This window comes from Vigna unguiculata, chromosome 3 (assembly GCF_037176805.1).
Source record: "Vigna unguiculata cultivar grain cowpea cultivar isolate G323 ecotype 2 chromosome 3, ASM3717680v1, whole genome shotgun sequence".
NCBI lineage: Eukaryota > Viridiplantae > Streptophyta > Magnoliopsida > Fabales > Fabaceae > Vigna > Vigna unguiculata.
Window position 1 is genome coordinate 67,266,208 of NC_140794.1, and position 19,465 is coordinate 67,285,672.

The 19,465-nt window shown below is 29.6% G+C and overlaps 2 protein-coding genes and 1 pseudogene across 3 annotated transcripts; 1 reads left to right on the forward strand and 2 right to left on the reverse strand.

The window, feature by feature from the left end:
• Window positions 1-118: 118 nt before the first annotated feature.
• LOC114179257 (dirigent protein 11-like) lies at window positions 119-720 on the reverse strand. Its single transcript, XM_028065524.2, has one exon. The coding sequence runs from the start codon at window positions 687-689 to the stop codon at window positions 150-152; it is 540 nt and encodes a 179-aa protein (XP_027921325.2). The 5' UTR covers window positions 690-720; the 3' UTR covers window positions 119-149.
• Window positions 721-4,084: 3,364 nt separating this feature from the next.
• Window positions 4,085-4,877, reverse strand: LOC114177153 (dirigent protein 11 pseudogene; annotated as a pseudogene). Its single transcript, XR_014993658.1, has one exon. The product of XR_014993658.1 is annotated as a dirigent protein 11 pseudogene (transcript).
• Window positions 4,878-11,747: 6,870 nt separating this feature from the next.
• Window positions 11,748-15,111, forward strand: HCF107 (high chlorophyll fluorescent 107). The gene is made up of 8 exons (XM_028060681.2): window positions 11,748-12,328; window positions 12,426-12,569; window positions 12,861-13,166; window positions 13,266-13,325; window positions 13,504-13,749; window positions 14,031-14,141; window positions 14,232-14,408; window positions 14,579-15,111. The coding sequence occupies exons 1-8, from the start codon at window positions 11,789-11,791 to the stop codon at window positions 14,963-14,965; spliced, it is 1,971 nt and encodes a 656-aa protein (XP_027916482.2). The 5' UTR covers window positions 11,748-11,788; the 3' UTR covers window positions 14,966-15,111.
• The last annotated feature ends 4,354 nt before the right edge of the window (window positions 15,112-19,465 follow it).

The following is a 19,465-nucleotide window of genomic DNA, read 5'->3' on the forward strand; positions in this document are numbered from 1 at the left end:
ATAAATATAAATATAAGGTGTAAATCTTGTCATACAAATCAATTTTATATAATTAAATTAAATTTAAAGTCTACTTTTACCGTCAATAATAGAAATGTCTTTGACAATAGAAATGAAATTCTAGAAAGAAAACATAATTGTGAGTTTTGTCAGTAATGTTTGAGTGTTACATTGAGTTTAAGAGTGGCCCTAAGAGTAGCTATATCCATGAACTCGGTTTCCATAATTCCGTATCCTTTCACAAACCTGAAATAACCAGTGCCAGACACAACTCCGAACTCTCTTTCCTTCATTTCGAACTTATCATATCCCTGGATCTCCAAGCTGCTACCTTTGAATTCCCCACTGGTGAAGATCACAGAGAAAAACATGTACACGGCTTTCCCATCAAGCTGCGAATTTACGTACATACCCTGAGCTCTACCAATGAGTGTTGAATCGATGTTGGGTCCTTCTGTAACTGGGTCATCAACAACGGCCACAGTGCCAAAGTTTAGGATGTTGGAGACGGGTCCAGTCTTTCCGGCCACCGTAATCGCCGTGGTGTGGTCGCCGGTGAAGTGATCGTGGACGTAGAATATAAGATTGGTTTGCTTTGGTTGGAATGTGGAGAATGTGTAGGCTGCATAGAGGATGGTGAAGGTGAAGATGAAGAAGAGGTTCGTAGTAAGGTTCAGTGGATTGTTCATGATGATCCTGTTTTGTCTCTGGTCCCTTGTCCCTTGTCCCTTGTTTGGTTTGTTAGTTTAATTAAGATACTTTAGCGCTGATTAATCAATGTTGGTTAATTAATTAATTATATTGTGGTGGTTCAAGATGCTTGTTTGTTGATAAACAAGATTCCAATAGGAAAGAGACAAAGGAAGTTTGTTGGGTTAGATTCCACGACACAGCTACCACTATCCCACCTAGTGCCCTCGGATAAAAAAATTAAGATGAAAAAATTATGGTTTAATCGGTTAGATTGTACTAAAAAATGTGTTAGTTTAATATCCACTTTTAAAAAGAATGTTAATTGAGTTTAAACTTTTTAAAATATGTCTCAATTAGGTCTATTTCAGAAAAAAAAAAACTATTAATATCGTTAACGATATTTATATTCAAAATAACTTAAAAACCTAAGTATCGATATTTATATTAAAATTTAGTGATAAAAGTCATGAATAAAGTTAGGTGTTAATAATTTTTTTTTTTGAAAATAATCTAATTGAGACATTTTTCAAAAATTGAACTCAAGTGACACGTACCATCCTAATTAAACAAAAAATTATAAATTGAAAGGCCTCTAATATATGTTTTTTATGTGATGGAGGTGTTATAGTTTCTTATCCCGAGTGGTTTGTAAGTCATTGATTTTTAATTACTCATTTGTTGATGAGATTACTATCGTGATACTATGGACTAATAATTATTAATAAATTTTATTAGATTATTTTTCAAAATACAAGTGATAAAAATAAAATTATTAATTAAATATATATTAATAATTTTATTTTATTAAGTAATTTGATTTGAATGGTAATTACAGATTAATTTTTTAAAACCAAAATTACATTTTAAAGATTCATTTTTAAATTTAAAATTAAAATAATAATAATAATAATAATATTTATAGATATACATGAGTATTCATGGATATTTTTTCACGGATAACGGCGGATAGTAGATAAATATTGTTTGTACTCGATTTATTATCATCCTTAGTATCAGTTTATCCAAGTGATTGTTAGAATATGTACATTATAAAGTAGGAATCCTAAAGTTTAACAATTCTCTGTATCTAAAGTTTTTCATTTTAAAAAATGTATCCCATTGTAAAAAAAAGCATAAAAAGATATAGTCACCATTAAAATACTCATGTTTGAGAATAATGTGTTTCAATATAAAAGACTCACTTAAAAGGGAGATTGTTATGAAAATTCCACATTGAATGACCCATAAACCCATAATTGATGTTAAATCTCTATAATGTCTCGAAAAACCTCTATGAGAATTTATGACAAAGGAAAACATTCTCTTAGTGAGACTAAGTAAAAATTGTGTTTTCTTTTTATTTTAGATGATTTTTTTAAATGCCTATGGATATCTAAATAGGAAAAAGATTTTTTGACACCATTTGATGACTATTTGACAACTCTTATAAGGGTAAAATTGTCTTAACAAAAATTAACTTTTATATTTCTAGAAGGAAGAGAAAGTGAATATTAATAAGGGGCATTAATTGTCAAATGGTAGTAAAAATAAGTGTGATGTCAAAATATCAGTGTCCATCTAAATACTCTCCCATATAATGTTCTTTGAAGGGTTAAGTATATTTTTAGTCTTTGAACTTTAATGTGAAATTGAAATTTGTTCATATATGAAACTTTGATAATTTTAGTTCTCAAACTTTAGAAATGAATGAATATATTTCTTTTAACTTAATTACATTATATTTTTGACATGTCAAACGTTTCATACTAGCATTCAAGTTGTTTACACCATTTAACACCTTTCCGCTTCAATATTTGCTAGAAAATGTGTTTGACACGTAAAAAAGTTAATATAATTAGATTAAAATAACTATATTCATTAATTTTTAAAGTCTGTAAACTAAAAATGTGTTAAAGTTTTGAACATAGATGAATTTTAATTTCGTGTCAAAGTTCAGATATTAAAAATATCGTTAACCCTTCTTTTAATCATATATGTAACTATGTAATCCATTAAATTTTGGACTATGATACTTTGACAAAAAAAATTGACAAAGTTTGTTTTTCAACACACATCAATCATTTTTCTTCTCTCTTCAAGTCACATCAAATATTTATTTCATCTATTATTGAAATATTGTCACATGTATATTGTCAAAAAATTGGTCAACAAAATCGTAAAAAAAACATTTTCCCTTAAATTTTCCTAGTTTGATCTTTTAAGCGTTCGTGTTAGTTAGATCAATTTGCATTTTTCTTCCTCAATTTATCACACTAGCAAAAGCTGGAGCCTAGCAAAGTCTTCTTGGATGGTTTGGAATTCTAGCACCAAATGTTGCTTGCTGATCATGCTTTAGGCTTTAATGTAACTAGAGTTAGTGTTATTTTTTTTCCTCCTTTTAATTTTTATTGATGAGAAATAATTAAGTGACAGGTGCAGTAGGTCTTTTGTATAATTATATAATACAATTTTGACATTATTTTATATAATTTTATTTTATAAATCGGAGTTATTGTTTTATTTTATAATTTTTAAAATTAACATTAAATGTATAATCGAAGATTATTATTATGTTGACTAATTATTTATTTATAAGACGTGATAATTTCAATAAAAGTCATTTTTAAATGAATAAATAATACAAAATATAGGCTATGTATATGTTTATTAGGGTTTTTGTTTAAAATTGAAGAATAATCGATTATGTTGTGGTGTTGTTTGGAGAGACGCAAAATGTTAGTAGATTTGTTTTGGTATACAAATCCCTCACCAATGAAAAATTATGAAAAGATTATAACTTTATTTGTAATTCAAAACTTTAAGATAAGTTAGATATATCCCTGTATGTGATCTTACTTTTTTATATAATGCATAATTTTTTTTATTAAATATGAGATTTTTAATTCAAATTTGAATTTTTAACATAAAATAGCTAAAATACAAAATTAACATTGAAGCTTAGATCGAGCGAGAAAGAGATATAATTAACTTTCCAAAAAATAATTACTTAAGCTTAGTAAGAGAGATGTTATATCTTGTTTCTCTTCTTTAGAATTACTTAACCAAGAAATAGTTCATCGATTTTAAAAAACGAGGTTGCCTAAAAATGATATAAATTTACACAAACAAATTATCGTTTTACAATATATTTTACTAATGATTTAATCACATAAATAAAAAAATTCAATTGGCGATAAGTTAAATAAGGTTCTTCTATCATTGTTTTAATAATATATGCAAGTAAACTCCATATCTCACAAAAAATAAGGTTGATTTCTAAAAAAGTTACATTTTTTTGAACCTAATGTTAACCCTTTGAAACATAGATTCAGACATTATTTGATAATAAGTTAAAGGAGATATATGTCTAACTTTTTACTGGGTGTAAATATGACTCAGTAACAAATGTTTGTACCATCATATCATAAGAAAAAACATAACAGTGAGTTTTGTCAGTAATGTTTGAGTGTTACAGTGAGTTTAAGAGTGGCCCTAAGTGTAGCTATATCCATGAATTCAGTTTCCATAATCCCATATCCTTTCACAAACCTGAAATAACCAGTGCCAGACACAACTCCGAACTCTCTTTCCTTCATTGTGAAGATATCAGATCCCTGAATCTCCAAGCTGCTACCTTTGAATTCCCCACCGGTGAAGATCACAGAGAAAACCATGTACAAGCCTTTCCCATCAAGCTGCGAATTTATGTACATACCCTGAGCTCTACCAATGAGTGTTGAATCGATGTTGGGTCCTTCTGTAACTGGGTCATCGACGATGGCCACAGTGCCAAAGTTTAGGATGTTGGAGACGGGTCCAGTCTTTCCGGCCACCGTAATCGCCGTGGAGTGGTCGCCGGTGAAGTGATCATGGACGTAGAATATGAGATTGGTTTGCTTGGGTTGGAATGTGGAGAATGTGTAGGCTGCATAGAGGATGGTCAAGGTGAGGATGAAGAAGAAGAGGTTCGAAGTTAGGTTCAGTGGATTGCTCATGATCCTGGTTTGTCCTTGTTCTTTGTTTGGTTTTCTACCTGGTGTTTATTTAATTAAGATGCTTTAGGGCTGATTAATCAAGATTGGCTAATTAATTAATTTAATTGTGGTGGTTCAAGATGCTTGTATGTTGATAAACCAAGATTCTCAGAGGAAAGTGACAAATTGGGTTAGATTCCACTGGTACTATTCTATGCTTTAATTTGGATGGTTAGAAATTTAAATCAGTTGAAAGTTGCACATCGGAAAAAAAAATGGGTAGGTAGATGATACCCATGAATAATGTGGATATTTATTTAATTATTGTTTGTTGATGAAGCAAGTATCAGATTTCCCACCTGTATACTTTTGTTATATGTTAATAATTTATAGTAAAATTAATTTGATTTTTTTAATTCAAGTAATAAAATTCAATATTAGTGAGATATATATTAATCATAGAATAATAATTTAAAATTTGATTTCATATTTTTTTCTTATTTAAATTTATGAAATTGTAGTTTTTTGGCAGTTATTTTGTAGCTGTAGGTATATCTAGATATTCTCCCACATAACTACTACTTAAATTTTCTAGTTTGATCTTTCAAACGTTTCTGTTAGATCAATTTGCAGTTTTCTTCCTCAATTTATCATACTAGCAAAAATTGGAGCTAACAGTCTTCTTGGAGGGTTTGGAATGCTATAGCAGCAAATGTTGCTTGCTGATGCTTTAGGCTTGTGTAACCTAACCAGAGTTAGTGTTGTTTTTTTTTTTTTTTTTCCTTTTTTTTTATTGAAAAGAAAAATGAAATGACAGGTGTAGTGCGATTATATACGTTTTTTTTTTGGTATAATCATGTAATAAAAGTCTGACATTATTTTATATATTTTTTATAAATAAACCAGAGTTATTGTTCTGATTTATAGTTTTTAAAATTAAAATGACATTTATGATCGAATATTATACTATGTTGACTAATTGATTTTATTTATAAGACGTGATAATTTTAATAACAGTAAATTTTAAATGAATAAATAATACAAAATATAGGCTATGTATATGTTTATTAGAATTTTGTTTAAAATTGAATTGTTGTGGTGGTGTTGCAAGAGATGGAAAATGTTAGGAGATTTGTTTGGATACAGATTTGTTACTAATCAGTGAGAAATTTATAAAGAGATTGAAAGGTAAGTTAAGTATATTTGTGTATTTTATTTTTTATATGTTACTTAATTTTTTATCTCTATTAAATTTCACTTTCGATTCATATTTAAATTCCTAAAAAAATTAAAACACAAAAATTAACATTTGAGTTTGGAAGGAGAAAAAAAGGGACACAATCAATTTTGTTTATAATAGTTTGTTTCACTTATTTAGAACTATATTCCTTAAACAAAAAATAGTTACTCGATTTTAAGAAACAAGATCACAAATGAGATAAATAGTGTCTATCCCATTATGATTGTTTTATGGAATGTATGAGCATGTGATGTTTTATACTATAATGTATGAAATATCTAAATGATATGTTATTTTTTTTAAATATGTTTTATTAATGATCTAATCACATAAAATAAAAATAAGAACTTAAATGGTGATAAGTTAAATAAATTTATTCTATTATTGTTTCTATAATATATGTAAGGAAGTTCTATCTCACCAAAATTGAGGTCACTTTTTATAAAAATGATATTTTCCATAAACCAAATATTAATTTTTTTTCAACATAAATTAAGATATTGAGTGGTAATAAGTTAAAGGTGTTATGAAATAAAGTGAATAATAGAGAGATAATAGATAATAGAGAAGAAACAATAGAGAATAAAGAATAAGAGAATAGGGAGCAACTCATCTGTGTATTATTATTGATAGGAAGAGTCATATTTATAGATACAATATGTAATCCATAAAGGAAACAAATCAACTTAGTTAATACAAATATTTACTATAAAGAGTAATGAATCATATGAGTAAATGTATCAAATCAATGGACAATCATTAATTCATAACACTCTCCCTTGAGTGTCCATTGATAAAGAATGTGTCTCGTTAAAACCTTACTAGGAAAACTCCTTTGGGATAAAAAAACCTAGTGAAGGAAAAAGAGTACAACATTCTGTATTCTTTAATATAATATTGTTCATCACATATTCTATTTCTCTCTCTCATGTAAACTTACATCATTAAGGTGACAGAGTCCGAATCTGTGAGTCATTTGCTCAAAAGTTTTTCTTGGCAAAAACTTTACAAATAGACTTGTCATATTTTCAGATGAACGAATTTTTGGATATCTATATCATCCTTTCAATTGAACAATACATTATTGTCTTCATATATGGTTGTTGATTCCATCTTTCTCGGGGATAGTCACAAGTTTCTTGCACATGTTGAATTATAAACCTTAACCAAACATATTCACAACTTTCCTCGTAATTTTGTATGATTAGACGATGTTGCTACTATGGTTTGTTTCATATACCTTCATGAAACCATTGTGCTACCACATGTGAACAAACATCTTGTTTGTGATCAACCATTGTGACATTGTAAGAATATGTAAAATAACATGCATATCCATAACCCATTGGTTTGAATCTGAATCATTTGGATGGAATAAGCTCATATTCGTAGTATCCTTAAAGTAACGAAATATATGTTTTACTCCAAACCATTTTCTTCTTGTAGTTGAAGAACTATATATTGCTTAACAAATTTATAGCAAATGCAATATTAGATCGAGTATAATTCGCAAGATACATTAGTGTTTCTATGACACTAAGATATGGTGCTTCTAGACCAAGAAGATCTTCATCATTTTCTTGAGGTCTAAGAAGAGTCTTTATCAACATCTAACGACCTCACAACTATTGGAGTGCATAATGGACATGACTTGTCCATTTAGAACATTTTAAGCACCTTAATCATATAAGCCTCTTGATGTATAAAAATAATTTTATTTAAATACTCAATTTCTAATTTCAAACAAGACTTTGTCCTTCAAAGATCATTCATCTCAAATTCTTTCAATTGCCTTGTGAGCTCATTAGTAGTTTCAACGATGTTTATGTCATCTACATAAACAATAATTATGAAAAATTGATTTTCTAATATTTTCATATAAATACAAGGACAAAAAGGATCATTTCCATATCCTTATTTTAATAAGAACTCAATAAGATGGTTATACCACACACATCCTTGCTTTAATCAATAAAAGAGCATGTTCAATTTTATTGAATAACCCTCTTTAGAATTTGTCTTGTTGGACAAATAAAATCCTTCAGGAATTTTCATATAAATATGATTCTCAAAAGAACCGTACGAATAGGTTGTAACATCATCCATTAGATGTAAATGAAAACCTTGTTGTGCAACTAGGATAATCGAATATTGCAATGTTGTTGCATCCAATACTAGTGAACATGTTTTTTCACTAATCAATACAAGGTTTTGTGAATAACCTTTAGCAACCAATTATGCTTTGTATCTAACAATTTCATCATTTTTAATTTTATTTTTGTGCAAAAATCCATATGTACCCAACAAGTTTCACAACTTCAGGTGTGCGAACTATACGTCCAAAAATCTTTCGTTCAGTAAGCAAATACAATTATGCTTCTTTGCATATTTTCATTTTGGCCAATCTTTTCTTCGCCGACAATCTTTAATGATCATTGTTTATTGATCCTCATTGTCATTCATAACATTCATCGCTATGTTATAAGTAAAAGTTTCGTCAATGTTAACTTTATTTTGGTTTCATATTCTATGATTCATGACATAATTTATTGAGATCTCATCATTTCAACCATTTCAGGTACTTGAGGTTCTTCTGGAACCGAACCATTAATTATGTCAAATGAATCTTTTGAAATTTCAACCTTTTCGATTAGGTCATTTTGCATATTAACTCACTTTCTTATTCAAGAGTTTTTATTTTTGGAACCAATAGGTCTACCACGCTTCAAACGTGTCCACATGAGTTTTTCAACCTTTTTTTTTTCGCATCATAATAACTAATCATGTCAAATAAGTCAATCATTTTGATTTGTAAATTTTTGGTTTACCATGACATGCATTTCAATTGTACTAATAAACTTGTAGTACAAACTATAAGAGAATGTTGATAATTTCTCCAATACACTTTCTTTTTCAACTCAATCATAGAGATATAAAGATATTTCATATCTTTTTCATTGTTTGTCTCAATATAATATCCATTTAGACAAATATCATTGAAACTTAGTAAGTTTCTATTCAACTTCTTGGTAGAAGTATAATAGCTCTTCTAGAGTCTTCAAATATATTTGTAGTACTATAAAAAATACTAACATCGATGTCTCACATTATCAAACAAGAGAAAAATTTATTACTCTTGAGAATTGTATAAGTTGTTGCACTATCAATAAGGCATTCTTTTGGTACTAGTGCAAACATTCGTTTTTCATATAAACTTAAATATCAATATGAGATTTTTTTTAACACTCTCATAATCAATGAGGTGATCAATGCTTCCATTTGCTTTAGCAAAGAAAATAACAATATCAAGATGAGTAGCATCCATATGGCCATAATCAGAATCACCATCTTCATAAGCAAATTGTGTTTCTATGTTCTTCTCATTATTTGTAAGATGCTTTGGTGTACAATAAGTACAACTCAAATGACCTTTACCACCGTAATGATAATATATACTTTCATCTTTTTGTCAATATTTTCACATTTTCCTTTTCCTTTTTTTCACATTATCGTGCCACTTCTGGTGACAAAATGTGTCTTTGAAATTTTCTTTATAACCATGTCCAAAATCAAGATCATGATCAATCATGAAAATATAAATAAAATGTTGTTGCATTCACTTCTGGGAATGGAACAGAACCAATTTGGACAAGTTTCATGATTTTTTATCAAAAGCTCATTGCTTTGTTCAGCCATACAAAGACATGAAATAAATTCATAATATTGATTGTTGCATTCACTTCTGGGAATGGAGCAGATTAGGCGGATCTCATGATTTTTCATCAAAAGCTTTATTGCTTTGTCCAGTCAGCCATACATAGGCATGAAATAAATTCACAATATTTGTGAAATCTCTTTTCACAATATTCTTGTCATGTTGCTTAGATGCTTTATTTCTTTGTTTAATGGTATCCCAATATCCATTGCATCTAAATATATTTCAACATTTAAAATCCAATATAAGGAATTCTTCCTTATAATATCAAGGGTCACAAATCCAAATTTTGCAACATTTCGTGTGTTTAAAACTAGCACATAAAATAATAATAATAATAATAATAATAATAATAATAATAATAATCACCGTCAAAATAAAAATAAAAATAATAAGACGGAGATGAAAATTGATAAAGTTAAATAATTCTTATCACAAGAGGAAGAATATAAGGTAAAATTATAATTTGAGAAAGGATTAGAAAGAGCCTGTATTGAGACGTGCAGAGCATTGTCGTTATTGTGAAAAAGTTTCCACTAGTCCTCAATTGGTTGGAGCATGGTGCTGATAACGTGTTATGAAATAAAGTGAATAATAGAGAGAATAATAGATAATAGAGAAGAAACAATAAAGAATAAAGAATAAAAGAATATGGAACAACTCATCTGTGTAATATTAATTATTAATTTATTAATTTTTTAATAAGTGTAACGTGGTAACATGTACCACTATAAAATAAGAAATTGGAATAGTCTTCAACGTATTAAGTGTTAGTCTTTAATAAGATATAATTAAAATGAATATGTCTTTCTATATATATATATTGTTTTTACTTTTTATTATTGATAAAAATTTTGATTTTTATTTACAATTGTAAGTCGGTATGAGATGTGACATGAATGATATTTTAAAGTAAATTATCATATCTTTATTCTTGGAGTCTAGATTATTTATTATTATTTATTTCTATTAAACATTAAAAATATATTATATGAGTATTTTAAATATATTTTAAAATATTAAAATTAGTGATAATTAACATATTATGACAGTAAAAAAATATAAAAAAATTCAATAGAAATTCTAAATTCTTGATTGTTATGAACATATGTATAAAAACATATAAGACATGCAAAGTCTCAATTCCTGCAAATTTAATCAGTCTTTTTAAAGACTATTCCATGATTTTTACAAAGATATTATTTATGTGTATATATTAATCAAGATCTATTTTATACAAAATTAAACAAGATATTTTCTTCAGAAAATTAAGAAGTTGCTTTATTAATTTTTTTCCTATTTATTAAACTTTTAAAACCAATTCCAATCAATTATGGGATGAACAGTCCTTGTTTTTTAAAGTGGAAATCGTTATCAAGGACGACAAATATTTTAACCAATTATATATGCATCGATATTTAACGTTGTTTTTTAAGTCATATCGTTGAAACACAATTCAATTAAGCTATATATTTGAATTAAAAATTTCAATTAAAATTGAATTTGTTTGTCCACTTGGAAAAAGCTTTAGAACTTGCTGTATTGGGAAATCGACCTCTAACATTTCTATAAGCATTTTTTTTTTTTTATAAATATGTTTAAAAACTGGATTTTTAGCTTCTCAGGATGATCGAAGTGCTAGAAAAATATTTCTGTTTCGAACAAGCTTTTGATAGTCAAAGACCAAAGAAACGGTGAGTAAACAGTGTAATTGTAGAGAGAAGTAAAAATAAATTTAGAATTATAATGGTAATATATGAAAGTTACAATTAAATTTTGGAGACAGGTTGTTAACTTTTGTAATTAATAATAAATAATTTTGTACAGTCATCACATTCCATTATTTCTCCAGTTTATTCATCGTTTATGATTTATCCACGTTTGTAAAATCTGGAACCCGCACACATGCCAATCACGAACCCACACGTGTGACTAAAATCTGCATCAAGATGAATTCCTCAGCCACATAAGCCACGTAGTTACGTGGATAATTTCAGTCCACTGACACGTAGCATGTACAACTACCAAACTACCCTTCCACTTGAATCATGAACCCGTCTTTGCTACCCAACAGAGGGTAATAACGGTAATTCCACTCACTCTCTTCTTCTTCAACAATTGCTCTGTACGTAGAAAACACGAAACAGTTTAGACCGTTAACCAGAAATGAACGCCGTCCCTTCTTCTTCCTCTTCCGCCTTCGCTTTCGTAACTCAGTCCAAGAACCCTAACTATATCTTCAAGCTCACACATAAAGTACCCATTTTTCCCCTACACTCACATGCTCCGTGTTGCTCTCTCAGCGACTCATCCTCCTCGTTCACCACGGTGCTGGACAAAAATGCCCTTTCATCGGAACAGAATTACAGCAATGCAGTTTCGCCGGAAGACTCAGGCTCCGTGGAAGCTCTTGCGGTTCGCCGGCCGGTGACGGATTTTTCCGGCGAAGAGGAAGAGGAGGAGGAGGAGGCGGAGGAGGAGGAAGAAGATAAGGAGAACGAGGCGGATGACGGTGGTGACGCGAAGGCCTCGGTGATCGACGCGGGGCTTGCGAAATTCGCGAAGAAGATGCCCATGTTTGAACCTGAGAGGGTGGAATCGAAAGAGAGACCCCTGAAAGTGAATTTGGACTTGGCGTTATACAGGGCGAAGCTTATGGCTAGAAGAAGCTTTCGATATGAAGAAGCAGAGGCATTGCTTCGAAAGGTGTGGTGTCACGTTTTTCCTCTTCTTTAGTTACCGAGTTTGTTTCTGTGGAAATATTGGCAATTTCTTTTCTGATGGTTTTGAATGGGAATGGAAGTGTATAAGCCTCTGGCCTGAAGATGGTCGACCTTACGTGGTACTTGGAAAGATTTTGAGCAAGCAATCGAAAACAGGTGAAGCCAGAGAGATATACGAGAAGGGTTGCCAGGCTACGCAGGGTGAAAATGCTTACATTTGGCAGGTCAGTGTTCAAGTGTGTTTTGCATGTACTGTTTGCTTTGCCTCCTTCAAATCATGTTTGTTCAATAAAATCATTCTGGTGATATGTTTGATTTCCTAAGAGAACTTGAAAGCAATACAAAGTAAAAATTTAGAGACTACTACTAGGGTGTGTGTTAAAGATTTAGAATTCAGGACATAGTTTTATAGTGCCTGCAATTCTCCTATGACAAATCCTAATGATTGTTTCCGATACTCTGATACGATGAATTTTAACCTCTGAAGTTAAGAAGTTAAAGTTGTGTTTGGACAGTGCTGGGCTGTTCTTGAAATGCAAATGGGAAATTTGAGGAGAGCAAGAGAGTTGTTTGATGCTGCGACGGTTGCTGATAAGAAGCATGTTGCTGCTTGGCATGGATGGGCAGTTCTAGAGTTAAAGCAGGGAAATATAAAGAAGGCAAGGAGTCTACTCGGTAAAGGTCTTCAATATGGTGGACAGAATGAGTACATATACCAAACACTTGCACTGCTTGAAGCTAGAGCAAAAAGATATCAGCAGGCTCGTTATTTATTCAATCAGGCCACAAAGTGTAATCCTAATAGCTGTGCTAGTTGGCTTGTAAGTCATGGTTATATATATGAGGGATATCGTTTATAAACTAAACCTTTTATGTAGTTCTTGTTATCTCATCGATCTAATCATGTTTATTCTTTCTAGAGTTGGGCACAAATGGAGGTGGAACAAGAAAACTACCGTGCTGCTAGGAAATTGTTTGAGGTTGTATTTAACATTACGAGTTCCTTTTTCTTTTTCTTTTTGTTCTGATTCATCTGGTTTTTTGAACTAGACAGACTATATAGTCATTACGAGTTGGGACATTTTTTTTTTCAGTCATTTGATTTTATTATTTTTCGTCATAGCGTGACTTATGTGTGTTTTATTTATTTTTTAATAGAAAGCAGTACAGGCTAGTCCCAAAAATAGGTTTGCTTGGCATGTATGGGGCGTTTTTGAAGCAAACATTGGTAACATTGACAAGGGAAGAAAACTTTTAAAGATAGGCCACACTCTAAATCCGAGGGATGCTGTTCTACTTCAATCTCTTGCTTTATTAGAATACCAACACTCAACTGCAAACCTTGCTCGGGTTTTGTTCAGGAGAGCGTCAGAATTGAATCCAAGGCACCAACCTGTTTGGTTTGTAAGAAATTTCTTTTCATGGATCATTTATCTTAAATATCATTACCCAATTTTTTATTCCCTTCTTTTAGTGTTCTGTAAACTAAGCTTGACATGATGAGGAATTTGTGCCATACATACTAATTCAACATGCAAAATAGTTTATCTTTCAGATTTAAAACAGTGTTGCATGAATCATGACTTCTATCTTACTGCATACTTTTGATTCCCCCACCTATAGATATTTTCGTATATAACTATTTGAAAAGAGAGTGATTGACCAGAAAATTTGGCGGAATGTAGGCTTGGGGTTGGATGGAATGGAAGGAAGGAAACATGAATAAAGCCAGAGAATTCTACCAAAAAACTCTATCAATTGATCAGAACAGTGAAACTGCTGCCAGATGCCTTCAGGTGACACGCGTGCATATGATGAATCTTGTTACAACTTGAGTCTCTACAAAGCTTAATAATCACTTGCTGTGACTATTTTCTCCAATGCAGGCCTGGGGTGTTCTGGAGCAGAGGGTTGGCAATCTTTCAACTGCACGTAGATTATTTAAATCCTCGCTGAATGTAAATTCTCAGAGTTATGTGACATGGATGACTTGGGCAGCAATGGAGGAAGAACAAGGAAACTCCGTGCGTGCTGAAGAGATTCGTAATCTCTATTTCCAACAGGTAACTGTCATATATTATAAGAAATTTTTTATGACCGGGACCTCTATAATCTCAGACCAATTTTTTGAAAATTAAAAGATTGCACTGTGTAACATGTAGATAATTTAACTTTTGAGAAAATATCCTTGTGCGCTGCTAACATGAGAAACTTTATTTGTTGCATGGTACAGCGCACAGAAGTTGTAGATGATGCTTCATGGGTTATGGGATTCTTAGATATTTTAGACCCTGCCATTGACACTTTAAAGACGCTCCTCAAGCTGAGCCCAAATTCCTACAACATGCCGTTTAATTCTTCGAGAAATATTTCGGGAACAGATAAAAACAGTGGCGATTTTTCTATTGAGGACGATGATGAGGATGATGCGAATGGTGAAAGTGACTTCGATTTGGATGCTTTCATTATGAAAAGGTTATCCTTAGATTCGTCCAATCTGGAAATTCAGTTGGAAGCGCCCAAAATTTCATCTGAGAAGAGAATTCCACCATCTGGTAGAAGGATATGGCGACCAAATAACAGAATTGCTAAAGTGCAAGTACAAAGAAATGTTGTTTAGGTGTTGTCTTGTAAAGATTTACTTGATTTTAACAGTGACCGTGGCATGGCATAAGAGCTGTTTTACCTTGTGTTCAACACGGCCTTAGAAACAAATATTTTTGAATACGATACAAATATACTAATTTCTCATCTAAGTTTTTTTAATCAATCCTAGTCATAATATCTCTTAAATTTAATAAAATTAATTTGGACTTATAATTTACATATCTACGATTAATTAATTAATTTACATATCTGGATTTATAATTTGTTTAATGTCTGGATTTTTTTATGCTTAATTTGGACTTACTTTGTGAGAAGCATGTAACATGCGTTTATAATTTTTTCTTTTATAGAAACAACTAATGATATGTATATAAATTATTTTTACTTTACTTTAACAAACTCTTCAAGGTAACATATAAAATTATAGTTAATTTCAAAATGCTTAAACAAGTTCTTTTACAAATTACAAAATATACACATGGATTTATAATCTTGTACGTGTGACATCGTTTATTGATGTTCCAATACATAATTACTATAATGAAAAATATATGAGATAGGATACGTATGTGCATTTTTTGACGACTCTCACCTCAAATATTCAATCTATGTGATTTGCTATATTAATTAAATTTAAATATTTCCTTTGCTTAATTTTGTAATTCAACATACATTGTACTATACATTCTCCTTAATTACCATTCATACGATCATCTGTTACATCTATTTAATTCAATTAAATATAAAAAATGCAGAATTTCAAAAAATAACTATCTATGCAAATCATAGGAGTTATATTAACAAATATAATTAATATCGTACAACGAGTAAAATATTTTAATATTTTGATATTAAGTAATATAATTAATGTCAAACTATTAACATATTAACAACAATTTATTAACTTTAATTCACACGAATATTTATGATACCATGACATGTATAAGAGTTTAAATTAATAGTTAGTCATGGATTACAAAACACATCGAAAGTAAAAAAATAAAATAAAAAATCAACGGTTCGTCACCAAACTATATATATATATATATATATATATATATATATATATATATATATATATATATATATATTTTATCTAAATTGAAATTTCCCATCATTAATCTCTATATAATATATTCTCACTGTTCATATTATTTATAAAATGTTTAATTACTCGGATGATATCCACTTTACTAGGAGTGTGTCAATTTGGTACCTGTCAAAAAAAAAAGTGTCAATTGCATCCCATTTTTGAAAAAGTGCATCAATCAGGTCCCTTTCAGAAAAAAATAATTAACGTCGTTAATGGCAGACCACGTGTCACTCTCACATTTTTTTAATTTTTAATTTTTTTTTTAAAATTTTTTTTTAATTTTTTTTAATTTTTTTTGTAAAAAATTTTTTGTTGCCATGTGTCAAGTCCCTATTTTGACACGTGGCAATGTCAGTGCCACGTGGCAAGATAATGTCACGTGTGACAACTGTCATTGTACTTATTTCAATCTAGTACCTATATGTACCTGATTGTTTCAATTTAGTACCCACTTTTGTCTTTTTGGTTCAATTTTGTCTCAATTTTTTTTAATAATTGAAGTATATGTTTTAATTCATTTTTTTATAAGATTAATACTAATTAAGTATAATTATTTTTACAAAATTAAGTACTTATATTTATCTTAAAATTTAGTGGTCAAAGAATACATTGACAAGATATGGGTTAAAAATATACAATAACATAATATGCTAAAAAGTTATTTTTAATAAAAATATATTAGTATAACATTTATGCAAATAATATATTTGGTCTTGAATTCGACAGAAACAATATTGTTTTACTTTGAAAAAAAAAAGTAGATGATTATATTGTTCTATTAGTATAACATTTTTTGTACAACTAAATTTCAATATAAATATCATAGTACTTAATATTGTAAAAATATTTATGCTTAATTACTTTTAATCTTATAAAAAATTGATTTAAAAAATCTTCTTCAATTATTTAAAAACATTAGGATAAAATTGAACCAAAGGCACAAAAGTGGGGACTAAATTGAAACAATCAGGTACATATATGTACTAAATTGGAATCAGTACAATGACAGTTGTCACACGTGGCATTATCTTGCCACGTGGCACTGACATTGCCACGTGTCAAAACATGGACTTGACACGTGGCAACAAAATATTTTTTACAAAAAAAAATTTAAAAATTTTAAAAAAAATTTAAAAAAAAATTAAAAAAAAATTAAAAAAACGTGAAAGTGACACGTGGCCTGCCGTTAACGGTGTTAATTATTTTTTTCTAAAAGGGACCTGATTGATGCACTTTTTCAAAAGTGGGAATGCAATTGGCACTTTTTTTTCGACGGGTACCAAATTGATACACTCCTATCAAAGTGAGTATCATAGGAGTAATTAAACCTTTATAAAATTAATATATGCATCAATAATAGTCGACGATATAGCACTTTATCATTGCTTGTCATGTCATATTCTCGTCTTATATATCAGATCTTATATGGTCCTCTAAGCTTCTAAAGGAATCTGATGATTGTGTATATATACTTTTTGAATGAACGAGGAAAGAAGTACATGAAAGAAAAAAAAATACAGTGATGAATACTGCGATAAAAATAAATAAATAAATAAATATTAAGAACTCAAAATTGCATTTTTTTATCTTGAATAAGACTTTTCAGTAGAAAATTAGGAAATGGAATATCCTATATCTTTCTATTTTATGATTAAAGAAGTAGAATGATATTCTATACGTATCTTTCCCAGATGCATTTTATTACCTCTAATTATGTAAACTTATAAATAAAATTACTTAATATTATGCAATCAATTGCCTAATGAAAACACATTAACATTGTACGTGCTACACGGTGTTAGAAATATAGAACAAACCTGTTAATGTTGTTTTAGAAAACCATAAAAAAAAAAGAGAGAAGATTTTTACTATATAACGTTAAGATTGAAAGTCGTGTCAATGTCTTATGTGGTTGGACTCATGTTTTATTGGTGTTGTATCTTTTTATTGAATCTCCTCCTTCCATATACCTAACAAGTGGTATTAGAGTCGATGAGTAATCATGGTGACCGACTAAGATGAGTACAATGTTCTTGTATCGAAAGTCTTCATGACAATAATTTTAGGTAAGTGTGTCCCGTTAAAAAGAATGGAGAAGAGATACTCGAATGCTTCCACTGGAGGGCGAGTGTACTAATGTGATGAAAGAGACTCATCTTGAGGGAAAGATGGTTAGAATAATTCAAGTATGAGTCTAAGTCGGTAAAAATGAAAAAATAGAACATTTTATAAAAATAAAGACTCATCAATTTATTGTCAGTACCTTATTTTAAACTCATATCTCATTGATGTTGAAACTTCGTAGGTAACCTCCTCTTCTTCGAAAGAACCAAAATATAACAGTGTCAATAAAAGAAGTTAAAACGTTTCGATTTGCGATTGGAGCGACAGATAGAAATAGACAAGACGCTGAAATATTCGGATATAATGCAGTAGTCGATGGATGTATATTCAGAAATACATGCAGAATTTCTACAAACTCTTCATTAGAATGCACAATAGTCAAACTCCTTATAAATGGTTTACAAAACCCTTTTCCTTTCTGTAAACCATACGAGAGATTGAAAAGAGAGGCAAAATTCTTAAAAGGAAAAAGGAAAATGAAATAAAGTAATGGAATCTGACACTCCCATGCCCTCATGTTTCTCGATATTTTCCATCACGTCTAAAGTAGGCTTGTGACAGTGTTTTCTCCATCAGACATAGAAGGACAAAGCAATTATAAGCTGAATGACTAAACGTAAAACCAATAGTAGTGATAAGAAAGAAACGAGTGAATATGTACACACTGTGATTTAACTATATTCCTTCTCTTCACGTGCTTTCTTCAACAAAGGTTCCTAGTTTGCCTCATCTCAAGTGATAACCACAATCATTTAACATAATTCAACCTTCAGAACAATACACTTAAGAAAATAAATTGAATGTCTGTCGTTACATAAACTCTTGCATGTACTTTCAGGAAAATGAAATATATATATATATATATATATATATATATATATATATATATATATATATATATATATATATATATATATATATATATATATGTGCTTCCAAATAAAACTTATGTTAAGCTTGATTCCATTGAAGATTTTAAATTGAAGGTTATGTTTTATCTTTTACGTGGATAACTCATTTTAGAAATGATGAATTTTTTAAACAAAAAATTCCAACAGTTGTAATAATTTAAAAAATAAAAATAAAGATACAAGTCTTAAATCATGTAATTAGAGATGTATAAAAAGAAATATCCACGAACTTATTATTAAAATTTGTAGGTTGGAGGTAATATAGAATCTTCTTATTAATCGAATCCAAATTTGTTTAATTGTGTATAGCTTAAGAGATACAACATATCAAATTTTTTTTTTCATCTTGAAAAAACATTGCCACCGTTTTTCTCTTTTCTTCTTT

Excerpts from the sequence above, each read along its gene's own strand:
- LOC114179257 (XM_028065524.2), bottom strand. The coding sequence starts at position 689 with ATGAACAATCCACTGAACCTTACTACGAACCTCTTCTTCATCTTCACC.
- HCF107 (XM_028060681.2), top strand. The coding sequence starts at position 11,789 with ATGAACGCCGTCCCTTCTTCTTCCTCTTCCGCCTTCGCTTTCGTAACT. Across the intron at positions 13,167-13,265 it reads ATAGCTGTGCTAGTTGGCTT|AGTTGGGCACAAATGGAGGT; the intron begins GTAAGTCATGGT and ends TATTCTTTCTAG. Across the intron at positions 14,142-14,231 it reads CTGCTGCCAGATGCCTTCAG|GCCTGGGGTGTTCTGGAGCA; the intron begins GTGACACGCGTG and ends TCTCCAATGCAG.